Source organism: Anopheles moucheti, chromosome 3 (genome assembly GCF_943734755.1).
Source record: "Anopheles moucheti chromosome 3, idAnoMoucSN_F20_07, whole genome shotgun sequence".
Taxonomy (NCBI): Eukaryota; Metazoa; Arthropoda; class Insecta; order Diptera; family Culicidae; genus Anopheles; species Anopheles moucheti.
The window spans coordinates 74,439,868-74,451,465 of record NC_069141.1 but is presented as its reverse complement, the minus strand read 5'-3'; the positions used below and the strand labels follow the sequence as shown (position 1 = coordinate 74,451,465).

The 11,598-nt window shown below is 41.8% G+C and overlaps 2 protein-coding genes across 2 annotated transcripts; both read left to right on the top strand.

The window, feature by feature from the left end:
- Positions 1-690: 690 nt before the first annotated feature.
- Positions 691-3,086, top strand: LOC128302598 (transmembrane 7 superfamily member 3-like). The gene is made up of 3 exons (XM_053039453.1): positions 691-839; positions 931-2,031; positions 2,109-3,086. The coding sequence occupies exons 1-3, from the start codon at positions 701-703 to the stop codon at positions 2,678-2,680; spliced, it is 1,812 nt and encodes a 603-aa protein (XP_052895413.1). The 5' UTR covers positions 691-700; the 3' UTR covers positions 2,681-3,086.
- A 6,769-nt stretch (positions 3,087-9,855) lies between these two features.
- Positions 9,856-10,625, top strand: LOC128303004 (uncharacterized). Its single transcript, XM_053039855.1, has 3 exons — positions 9,856-10,080; positions 10,228-10,251; positions 10,350-10,625. The coding sequence occupies exons 1-3, from the start codon at positions 9,856-9,858 to the stop codon at positions 10,623-10,625; spliced, it is 525 nt and encodes a 174-aa protein (XP_052895815.1).
- The last annotated feature ends 973 nt before the right edge of the window (positions 10,626-11,598 follow it).

The window sequence follows — 11,598 nt, the reverse complement described above, 5'->3', positions numbered from 1 at the left end:
GTAACGTTTAAAAAGTTTCACATTTATATTAAATTGTTGCAAAACGAATGTTAACATTGTATGGTGAAAAAAGCTGTAACAAACAGAGAACAGGTTTGTTTTGCGGTCGAAATAAAGATAACACTGACTTTAGAAGAATGTCGCTTCGTGTTAATTAATACATCCACTTATTTCTTTGATTGATAAGCGATGCTTAAGTACGAAAGCATAAGTTTGGATGGCCTTCTAACGTCTGGCGTCTTGTTTTCTAAAACATAAACATACCTGGCCTGAGTGAAGGATTGAAGCAAATTTTGCCCATAACTGCATCTGAAACATTTTGGATGGAACGAATTAAATAATACAAGTAGGAAACAGCCAATGTTGCTTCTCCTTCTCATTTGCTTCTAGAACACTGTTCGTTTTGTTTTGCTTTGCATGTGTCGATACACAATCTTTGAGCTATTCGTAAAATAAGTGACAAGCTTCCATGCATTATCAACCCTTCGGACGGTTATGCGCTACTCTAATTATGTTTGTAAAATGCCGATTTTGAAGAAAAAGCACGGTTATGAGCTGAGTTTCAAATTGGAACGATAATAATGTAAACAAACACATTTTGACAATTTCAATTTGACAGTTTGATGAAATCGGCAACACTGCTGTCAGTTAGGCCGATCAGAAAACAAAACAATTTGTGATTTGTGTAGACAGCGCAATAATGTTGCCCTGCTTCGGTGCTCGGTTTTTCGTTTTGTTTAACTATTTATTTGCACTTTCGACGTGTTACGCATCTATTCCCGCTTCCAACAATGCTTCCGAAAACATTTCCACCACTGAACTCCCGAGTATGGAGTTAGGTAAGCTGTATAACATTGGCTTCAAGCCTGCCCATTAACTAACTGTTCTCTGCCTGTTTGTTTCGTACGTTCGGGGCTTGGGTGATAACAGCGCAAGAGGTCATAGAGTTGACCGTTCCCGTAGCGTTAAAGCCAAATGATATCAACGATTATCGCGAAATCGTCCTGCAGCCGTACTCGAATACGCGCATTCACATTGCAAATTATTCTAGAAATGCAGGCAACTCCACCGGCTATGCGCTGGTGCAGTTGAATGCATTTGAGTACAATGTTACGCTTAGTTACAACAGCTCCATCGTGGACGGAGGACATCTAACGGGGCTGAATGTTGGGCTGCTAATGTACGGCGATGGTGATCTGTACGCGTTCAATTTGAATCCTCTTCAAGCGGTATGGGTTTCGTTGGTTCTGATGCTATACAACACCTCGGCACCGATCCCGGGTGGATGTAATCTAGAGTTCCCGGTCGAAATATCACCCATCCTCAATTTGACGCTTACGCCTGAAACCATAATTGTCGATACACCGACAGCTTCGGTCGCCAAACCGTTTCAGGGATCACCGAACGGATGCGGGAAGGCACGGTTGGAATATGAATCTTTCTATTACATCATGCCATCGCATGATTTTTCGCAAAGAGCTTACTTTTCCGCGATTCGTAACGTGATAAGCTACGCGAATGCAAAACATTCCGGCCAGCAGAATACCTTGCACGACCCACTATTACCGAACCGGCACAAATACGGTCGACTAAATGGTCAAGGCATGGTGTTCGTTACGGCAGTGATTGATCCCGTACATCGCGGTTTTGCGCTGTACGTACCAACACACACGTACTCGTGCAAACCGTTCCTAGATCTGGCCGGATGTTATGGGCTGAACATTCCGCTTCGTCTGCTTGCCATTGTGCTGACGATTATAGCGGTGCTGGAAGTGATTATGGGATGGTTGCCCATTTTAGTAAAGTGTCCCGCAACTGTGGGCTGTATGGGAATGTTGGCAGCAGTTGAATCGATGAACATGCTCGATAAACCGCTATCACAGGAATGGATTATATCATGCTTGGTAGGAGGAGCGATTACGGGTGCTGCAATTGGACTGCTGCTGGGTATATATGCGCCAAACGCAGGCAAGGTATTCTGCTCATTCATGACCGGTTACCTCATTTGTCTCACCCTGTTCGGAGTGACAAGTAAGTATGGCGCGATTGCATCGCAATTATATTTACATTTCCATATTAATGTAATTTACCTTTTAAAATTCTTACAGACGGCAATTTTTACGTTTTACCGAACGTTTCGTGGTACGTTGCGCTAGGCGGTATAGTAATTGGTGCAATCCTGAATCTGACCCTACCGATCATACTGATCACGCGCTCGGTAATATTCGGTACCATCTTCATTTTCTACGGAATAAATGTGATCGTTGGCGCACGGTTGGACTATCCGCTGCGGCACTTTGTGCGTAGGCTATACGTAGAAAACTACGAGCGCGTTTACTCGGATCCAGCCCTGGATGAGAACGATTTTGTTGCGCTAGCGGCATTTGCTTTCACGATGACAGTGACACTGTTCTTACGCTCCCGCTATCAGTCGGATGAGGTGCAAGGTGATTATTCACGCATTGCAATTCCCTGCCACAGTAGCCCTGCCAATGGGGATGATGAAGATCGCATTGAAAGAAGTACGGTGATTGCGGCAGATGATACAGCCGCATACCAACGGTTCTTCAACGAACAGCCAATCATTACACGGTGGACCAACGGTGATGATGATGTGTTTGAATCTCCCGAAAGCAACTCTCGATTCTACCGCCTGTTACGGCGCAATGCCAGAAGATAAACTAATTTCCCAAGATCATAGTAATCGTAAGGTTATGTTACCTTATTTAATGTATAATTATGTAGATAGTTCCACATGATTAGAATCTCGAGAGATCAAAATGAAGACTAGAATTGGTACCATTAATCTGTCACACTTGATATATGTGTAGGTATAAAACTCAAAACGCTTGTCAAGTAAAACGAACTAGTTAGAGCGCATCGTATTTTTGATGTTGACAGAATGGCTTATAGGGACGTCTCTCGCAACATGTTGTTGTAAGTATATCTTCCAAAAATGAAATATACATTCTATAGGAACAGCTAACGATATACAAAACAAAAACAAAATTTACAAGCAAAATAGGTAGGTCAAGTGGAAGAAACAAAGGAAAATAAATTAGCTAAAGGTTTATTAGCAAGTTAAATTACTGACGTTGATAAAAATGTGTGTTTATGTTCATACATCATAATGAACATATAATAATCATAATTCATAAAAATAATGTTATTTCGGTCTAACGTAAAGACTGGCATTTGCAATGCGAACTAGCTTTAATGCTTGACATTACTGTAGATGAATATTTTTGTTTTAACTAAAGGGTTTCGTTCTCAGGCCTTATCAGCCCTTGTCAGTAGGGTAATGTATATTCATCAGGGGAAAAGCTACAATCCGTCTGCTGTTGTTCCATGATCGCTTCCAATTTCATTTGAACTTTTGAAATGATCTTTGATGTTCCATTTAATCTTTTGATGATGATGTGATGATGTGAATCTGTTGAGTTCTGATGTTGAATCCATCTCCTTCTGGTTGCAAGCCATATTTGCAACACCTCACGTCATTCGCATTTTTCTTCTGATTTTCAATGTCATCTCTATTGAAGATGACTGATCTGCAATACATGAGGAATACATATGGTCTTGTAGATGATCTTGTAATGGGCTAACTTTGAATTCGTTTTACTCGTCCACGTTTCAATTCCCATGTGGCAATGTGATGTTGGTCATTCGTACTAATCAAGCCTGCTTAAAACGGTGGACAGAGCCGGAAAATGTTGTCAAAACTCACTCAAATAGTTCGATACTGTTATCAACATTAACCTGTGCGCACTTTTTATTTGTGCTATAAACAACAACACAAGTGATACGATCAACTGCAGAATGCATTATCTTCGTTTGAAAAGAAGCCCAATGGTGAGAAACGTTAGGCCGGTGGCATATGTTCACAAAAGTTCAAACAGAAGTGCCAAGACGGCGCAACAATTTGGCTCCTTTTTTCATCCGTCTGCCCTGTTGGCCCTTTTGTCGTCCATAAAAGGAGTCCTCTTGAGGAGTTCCGTTCAACTTCAATTCGGGTGGTGGGGTTTTTGTGTTTGCTTCAAATTTTTGGAACGAACGTGGTAGTAGGTAATAATCAAAATAAACTCGATCAAAATCGAACGACAAGAAAAGAAATAAAAAAACACACACACACAACGTCTAAGACAATCGCCAGACGTTAGATTGCGAGCGAGCACAGAAGGCACAAGGGAAGGCTCCAACTGGGCAGCGAACGGATGGGTTGGCGCATTTTTCACGTACGGTTGCATCTGTCGTCGCAATCTGCAGTGACCTTCGGAATGCTTCTAAGTCTGAGCCAAATGTACCGTTAGGCGAGCAATTCAAACGCTAGTGGGAGACAATGCGCTTTCTTTGCGCGTCCGTCTGCATTGTTTTTGATCTCGGGCTGCGGAGAATGTCAGCAATCGGTTGCATTTTATTGCATTATTTTCGGGGCCCCGGTTTGGAACGCTTTCGCACGTTTCTTTCGCCTGGTGCATTGTCTGTACTTTATCATCATGTTTCGGTGGTTTGCACAACGATAGTTGAGTCTTTTTTTTTTGTTTCAAATGTGTGTGTATGTGCATGTTTTGAAAAATAAAAATGCACGCCAGACGTGGATCGGCGGTCGATACACAGACTGCATTAGTGAGCGCAGATGCAAAGATAAAATAATATAAGCTGATGGAATTCGCTGTATTGCTCATAAAAATTTCATAAACCTCTCGTTCAGTGCAGTGCGTAGGGTTTGTGTGTGTGTGGTGGACGTTGTTTTTGTAGATCAACGACGAGTTCAACACATTTTTACACGGCATAATAAAATCATTACTTATATCACACACTGTTTAAATTAATTGATCTTATGAGTGAATAATCTAAAGGTAACATAACCAACTCATGCAAGCTTTAAGCTCCATAAGAAAATTTGGATGTTCATTTTGTATTTTATCATCTATCTTAGTTAAATGTTGTTCAAACTTCACGTTCTACGAAGCTTTATTGAGTTTGATCAAAGCTAATAACATAAACAACCAGGCAGCTCCATTGGAACTTCAAACAACATTTTTTAACTTTTGCAATAAGACACACAGTGAAATTGACAATTAATTTAACAAAGTACAATAATAAAATGATGTGTTCAAAAGACACGATGGGCAAAGAGCGCACGAAGAAGGTAGGACAAGGAGCCTATCTCAGGGAGTACACGGGTATTCTTGTAAGAACTCGTATTATGGTAGTTCCATCGTTCATGGACATAAGTTCATTTCTTCATACTGGAGATGTAGGTAATCTGGTGTCAGTTTCGTCCAGGACGTCTGGAAACTCTGAGGAGTCTTATGAATTGCTTTTGTAAGCTATATTTCATATCCTGATAGATTACACTCTGGTAAAAGATCACTTCTTCATGCTAGAGATGATGGAAATCAGGATAATCAGGATAATCAGGATAATGTCGCTATCTGTGGGATATGGAGTGAACTCTAATGACTTCCTTTATTTCCCTCTTAGTCAATATCCATATCCATACGTTTAAGCTTACATACATCCACAATATGACCGTTTTTACTATGGAGGGATCCAACTGCATTGAAAGGTGTCTATTTACGCTCCAATAGTATCCTTCCCGTAACTTGTGGTGAAGAACACTACAAGATCCATAATAATAATCGCTAATCCTTGCATTTTCTGCGAGTTACGTGGAAAAAACGCTGATAATCATCTGGAATAGCTCAATATTGAGAAAATAATGCAGAAAAGAGAGTAGTCTAATGTTATTGTAATGACCATGACCAACAGATATCCCGAGTACTTATATCCGTTGGGATTTAAATATAATGATTTGGAGTGTGTTTTTCACTTATCTATTAAACTTTAAACATGAAGAATTTCATTATATTAAATGGAAATCTTCGCGGCTTAACCGTCTGCGCGAACGAGAAGCACAAAAACGAACACCCAACGAATGGTAATCCAAAACAATTAGATAAATTGTACCAAATTTTATCTGGTGCGGTGACCAGGCTCAAAAAAAAAAAGCTGAACCATAAAACCATTGTTATGCATCGTGGTATCCAATTAGCTTCCCCCTGAAACGGCAGCTCTTAGCGATCATTCCTGCACAGCATCAATGCCGTGTGGTCTTAATGTATGATGAGATGTGCTTTTTTTGGCGCTTACAAAATCCCGTGCTAAGAAGGGAGTAGAATGCAATGATGAAAAGAGAAGAGCATTTGGTCCAAAGTGTGGTGATGCATGGTGCGTTTTGTATGGACGATGATGCAGTTTTATTATCCTTTTAAGTTTCACGCTTCTTCTTGCCAAGGAGTCCAAGTACTTAATACTCCTTAATAATAAACAATAGTCATAGTTTTTCGAATCATTTTGTTTAATCATAGCAATATTAAACTTAAGTATCTTGTGGGAGAGGTTTTTTTTCCGGAAAGCAAATTGATAACAGATTGGAAAACCAATTAACATTCGCCCATCGGTAATGCATGCGGGAAACAAATCGACCAAAACAACAACATATTCTCACGTTGGTGGCCAATGACAACAAATCTATTCAGCGACGCTTCTTTCCCAGCGGCATCATCAAAGTTCACCGTTTCACATCATTGTTAATGATCGTGATTTGTTTCACCTCAATATTCAATACAGCCCATTTCCACCAAGCGGTTTCGTGCCCCCGCCTCGGTTGGCCTCGGTTGATTCGTGTAATTTGTAGCACCACCACCCGGGCCGGTATTCATTTCCGCTTTCGTCAAGCAGTCTGATTATGTTTGCTCGCTCGGTACGCTTGGTCTCTTCCATCGCTACACCCGGCAAGCGTGGCGTGCCGGTGTAATCTTTCCGCGATCTGACAATCCACCGTAAGGAGGTGTTAATAGTCGTCGTCTTCGTCATCATCGTCGGCGATCGGGCATGTCTGAGAACGTACCCGAAAAGACAAATAAACTTCCCCAAAAAAAAAAAAGGCAGACAAGGCAGTACGCGGTGGCGCAACAAAGTGTTGCGCTCCCGCGGGGTCTTAGGGCAGGGATAATAAAGACATGTTTAAATTTTAATTTCACATCTAACTCAGCGTGAACGCCAAAACCATGCTGCCAACAAAGGGTCGTGCAGAAATAAAACTATCCCCCCGCACGGGGACCGCAAAGAGGTCAAGCAACGTCCAGCCGAAGGAATCCTCTGCATCCTTCACGGGTGTACAAAACACAACATAAAACAAGTGATCGAGAAATGAAAACAAAGCAAACGGTACGAAATTAAGTTGCTTCCAGAGCGCCGGTAAATAATCACTCATCTCTCAATCCCGAATCCCGCGCAGTGGTGGTCCCGCAAAGACCTTGCACGCTGTGTGTTTGAGAGATCGCCGGGATGCTCTCGGTACCAGCCAACCGAGCGCGAGATGTCGTTCGGCTTATGTCACCCGTGCTGCTGACCGGGATCTCTGTTTGTGCCCATGCACCGAAAAGTAAGGAAAAAAAAACACACACACCACCCGACCCGTGAGACCGTGCATCCGAAAGGATCATTAGTTTATTATAATCAGATTTATATTAACTGGCTTTAGCCACGGCATAGAAGCGGTGCCACGGCTTGCGCGCGGATATGTCGCCTTCGGTTTTGCGCGGTCGTGCGACTGTGCACCGGTGGACCATTCCAGACCACCAGGGATCTGTTTTCGGATCTTTGTATCCACACTGTCCATCCCGCACCGGGGTAGGTGGTATAAGTGGAAGCGAAGCAAAACGCAAAACTCAATTTAATTTAATTGTGGGAATTTTTCGACCAGCCTTTGGGCAGGCCGGGTTTTTTTCCCCTTTTTTTTTGTGGAAACTCTGTTGGTCAGACGTGCAGTTGCAGTTGTCTGCTCGTTTGGTTTGGGTGTTAGTACGGCGAAAAGGTTTGGCGATTTGAAATGCTTCATCAATTGTACTGGATTTGTGTCGTAAAGTTTTATGATCGTCTCGTATTGAGCGTTAGTTATTAAGTTGTAGGAACTGAAGAACTTGTTACATTAACTGTACAGTCTTTTACCGAGTTGTGCTAATAATGCGTGCTAGAGAAATTCGCGTAACTTCTAAAAGAACTTAAGAAGAAAGATTTGTTCTTTTTGCGATAAAGAGCACATTCAAAATTAATGAAACGTTAAAATGTTTACTTCGACTATTAGCCTATTTTTTTAAACTTAAATTAATGTTTATAATGTTAAAATGTAACGTACTTTAAGGAAAAATTAAAATTTGACAAAAAACATTCTATTCCACTTACAAAATTACACAAACGGTCAAAATTTTGAGATTCGCGTAACTCGAGTGTCACGTAAATTGGGAAATGACTGTAGTTTAGACATAGATTATTGTTACAAAAAAAAAAATTAAAAAAAAATTCTAACTTTTGATATGTCAGTTGTTTGTTTTATAATCTAATGGTGCTTTAATTTACGTCAAAAGTACACGTTAATGATCTTTAACCTATGTAACGCAATAATATATTTTTTAGACCCAATTAATTTAGAACAATACACAGCCTTTCCCCGTTTTAAATAAAAATCTCGAGTAAACCTTTTTCTTAGCTTGTAGAAGTAGTTTTTTCGATATCATTAACGTGTACTAGTAAACCTTCTATTTTGTATAAAATATGTAAGAAGAGTAATTGTTAAAATGCTTAAAAAATACAACAAAATAATTAAAATTTATCTGTATTAGGCAACAGATGCCGTTTCCAACTCCCATAAAATTAACACCTTTCATAAGCGAAATTTATAATCTCATGCCTTTCTAAACAAATTTACGACCTTTCCCATTCGTTCGTTATCACGCGCTACCATCACCGGCCACACAAACGCACCAGAACAGAAACCAAACTACTACGGTTCGGTTTTGCGTTCTACCGAAATAATTCGACATTACCCCAGGGGTTCCGGCTGATGATGGCGCTGAGTCCCGCAGTCGCTGCACGGGTAGAGACGGCAGGTTTTGACGATGATTTATAAACATTGCGCCTGCATCCAGAAGCCCAAATGAGGAAACAGGCGTGATTGACCGTTTTTATGTTCAGCCTTTGGGTCCTTTGGGATATGTTTCGTATGGTGGTGGCCATGCCTGCAACATGGTCGCACGATAAGGATCACCGAACCTAACGGGAATACTGGAAAGAAAAAAATGGAAAGATAATTCTAACGTACCAAACCGAACAGATTCCGTTGCAGTGCCATCCCCCGATTACCATTAGAAAGTGTCGGACAATACAACGTTTTCAATTGAATAAGACATTACAAAAGAGTTTATCGGTCGCACATAATCTTGCGTTGCAATGCCAGCAATTTTATTGTATTGTCCCTTTTTTTTAATATCGATGAAAGCGGATTGATTTGTAGCGTACAGCAATTGTGTTATGGCGCCGCTCAATAACGGTCGTTGTGGTCTTTGCTATGGTGGTCGACGACACGAGATTTGATGGAATGAAATTATTATTGATTAAAGATAATTTTTATGTGCTAACTAATATTTTTATACTTTCTTACATTTCTCTTTTTCAGCTCGTAAGATGTTAGATCACTTTTTGATGCCATTCGAGGGACACTGTGAACTATGTTACCTGCATAATTCACGGCCAAAAGTTGGTGGACTCACCTCCAAATGGCTAATATCAACATCGCTATTCAAAAGGACGGTGGATGCCGGAGATGACGACAGAGGCGATAACCGCGGCGAGCAAGAATTTGTGAGGCAGCGCTCTTGGGACATCTTCACAAACAGACCCCACAAACAGACACACTCTATTCCGTGCGACATCTCAATAGTCATTACCTGGTGACTCACAGCTCATCTGCCGGGTTCGATTCATCCAGCCCATGCAAACCAGCACGTCATGTGGTCCGGTTATGATAGGGGCAGTGGCAAGCTTGATGCTGCCAGCAACAGTCAACAAGAAACCTTGGCCGATATCGAGCACATTTCTACGATTGCCGGTTCACTCGGCAGCATCGGTACCATCTCGCAGTCCGGCGACGGAGAACCAGTTTACGAGACGGACCACACAGACCTCAACTCGGAGTATGACGAAGTGGAGCTGCGCCGGGAACTTATGAAGGATGTGAGTATACGGACGGAAGCAAACTTTCCTTGGGGGATCCCAACGCAAACGCGTTGGTGTTCTCCCGGCAAATGCATTTTGGGGAACATTCTCCAATTCTCCGATTGTTAACTGACGGCTCGATCTGTAATTCTTGTACTTCCACAGAAATGGCGTCAATTATTCGATGCGGTAAGCATGACCCACCACAAACATGGCCGATCACCACCGCGATCATCGCGTGCTCGTTGTGCAACTGTCCAATGCAATTGCATTCTTCTCGTTTGCAGTTCGATCCCGAAGGATTTGGCGAAATTCCTGTGGACGATTTTGTCGCAGCACTGAAATCACCAGAATTTCTCGCCAACGTGCCGCCCAATAAACGTGACATACTGTACGATCGCGCCCTGAAAGCCAAGACCTCCAAGGTGGAGGCGATCTCTTTTCAAGATTTCGTCAACGTGGTAAGTGGAGTATATTGTCTTTTTACTGTTGGTTTTAATACTGGAGACATTTTTGCTGAGTTCTTGTGCCTGAATAATGGCAAAGAGGTCCTTCATTCGTAGTTCATCTAAAACAAATTAATTAACGTTAAAGATATGTTGAAATGGTGGGTGTTTCTATTGAAGAACTAACCTTTTTTGTCTGATTACACTGTTTAATGTTATTCTGACTTCTTCGTGTCTTATTCGCCTCTCTCAACCATCTGAACAGTTCAGATCCCAACCGCGTAGCGCCATCAATAACCCATTAATGGAGTGTCACTATGCCGCTCGTTCTACAGCTGATTTGTTTGTTCTACGGCTTAATGCACAGTCAGCGACCTCTGAGGCAATCAAATAACTACACAACCATAAAATCCTCTCAACATCCATCTATCCATACATCCCAGAGACAAACGCAAGGGTGACCGCGGCTGAACATTATGACGTTCGCTTCGCGTCCAATATGTCACCCTCGTTTACAAGCCTTTGACGGTTCGGATGGAGAAGTTGCGTTCTGTATCATTAGATAGTTTATCTAGAAAATTACAACACCGCCATCATCATTATCATTATTACCCTTCCACATTTGACGTTACCGCCATCGCCATGCGATCGTTTCCATAAGGCAAGGAAGAAGAATCCAGCCCACCCTGCTGCTCGGATCAATATCATTAGCTTTTTTTGGGACACTTTAGCTGGAGAACAACCTTGCCGCCGATTTGGAATAAAGACGCAACCTTCTTGTGTAAGGTCGAGAAGGGATAAAGGACAGGTTGGGGGAGGGTTTTGAAATAAATTAGACATAATCAGTCTGTGACCTGCGAGTGACATTCTGGTTTTTTCCCCAGTCTGTTTGTTTTTCGGTGATTACCACCTTACCTTCTTTGGCTCGTCATATCTCCGGTCACGACCTGGGCGGTAGGTGTGATCAGGATGTGTGATCTTTTATAAAATGTTCGTTGAGGACCAACAAAAAATCCCATCCTGCGAGAACTCTTGCCATTTTCCTGGCCGATGTGACAATGTGATGTTATTTGAAGGTCCACCGCTGAGT

What these genes read in the sequence shown, in the direction of transcription:
- LOC128302598 (XM_053039453.1), top strand. Translation starts at nt 701, where the DNA reads ATGTTGCCCTGCTTCGGTGCTCGGTTTTTCGTTTTGTTTAACTATTTA. An exon ending in ACTCCCGAGTATGGAGTTAG is followed by an intron (nt 840 to 930) that starts GTAAGCTGTATA and finishes GGGTGATAACAG; the next exon opens with CGCAAGAGGTCATAGAGTTG. An exon ending in CACCCTGTTCGGAGTGACAA is followed by an intron (nt 2,032 to 2,108) that starts GTAAGTATGGCG and finishes AAATTCTTACAG; the next exon opens with ACGGCAATTTTTACGTTTTA.
- LOC128303004 (XM_053039855.1), top strand. Translation starts at nt 9,856, where the DNA reads ATGTGGTCCGGTTATGATAGGGGCAGTGGCAAGCTTGATGCTGCCAGC. An exon ending in GCCGGGAACTTATGAAGGAT is followed by an intron (nt 10,081 to 10,227) that starts GTGAGTATACGG and finishes GTACTTCCACAG; the next exon opens with AAATGGCGTCAATTATTCGA. An exon ending in GGCGTCAATTATTCGATGCG is followed by an intron (nt 10,252 to 10,349) that starts GTAAGCATGACC and finishes TCTCGTTTGCAG; the next exon opens with TTCGATCCCGAAGGATTTGG.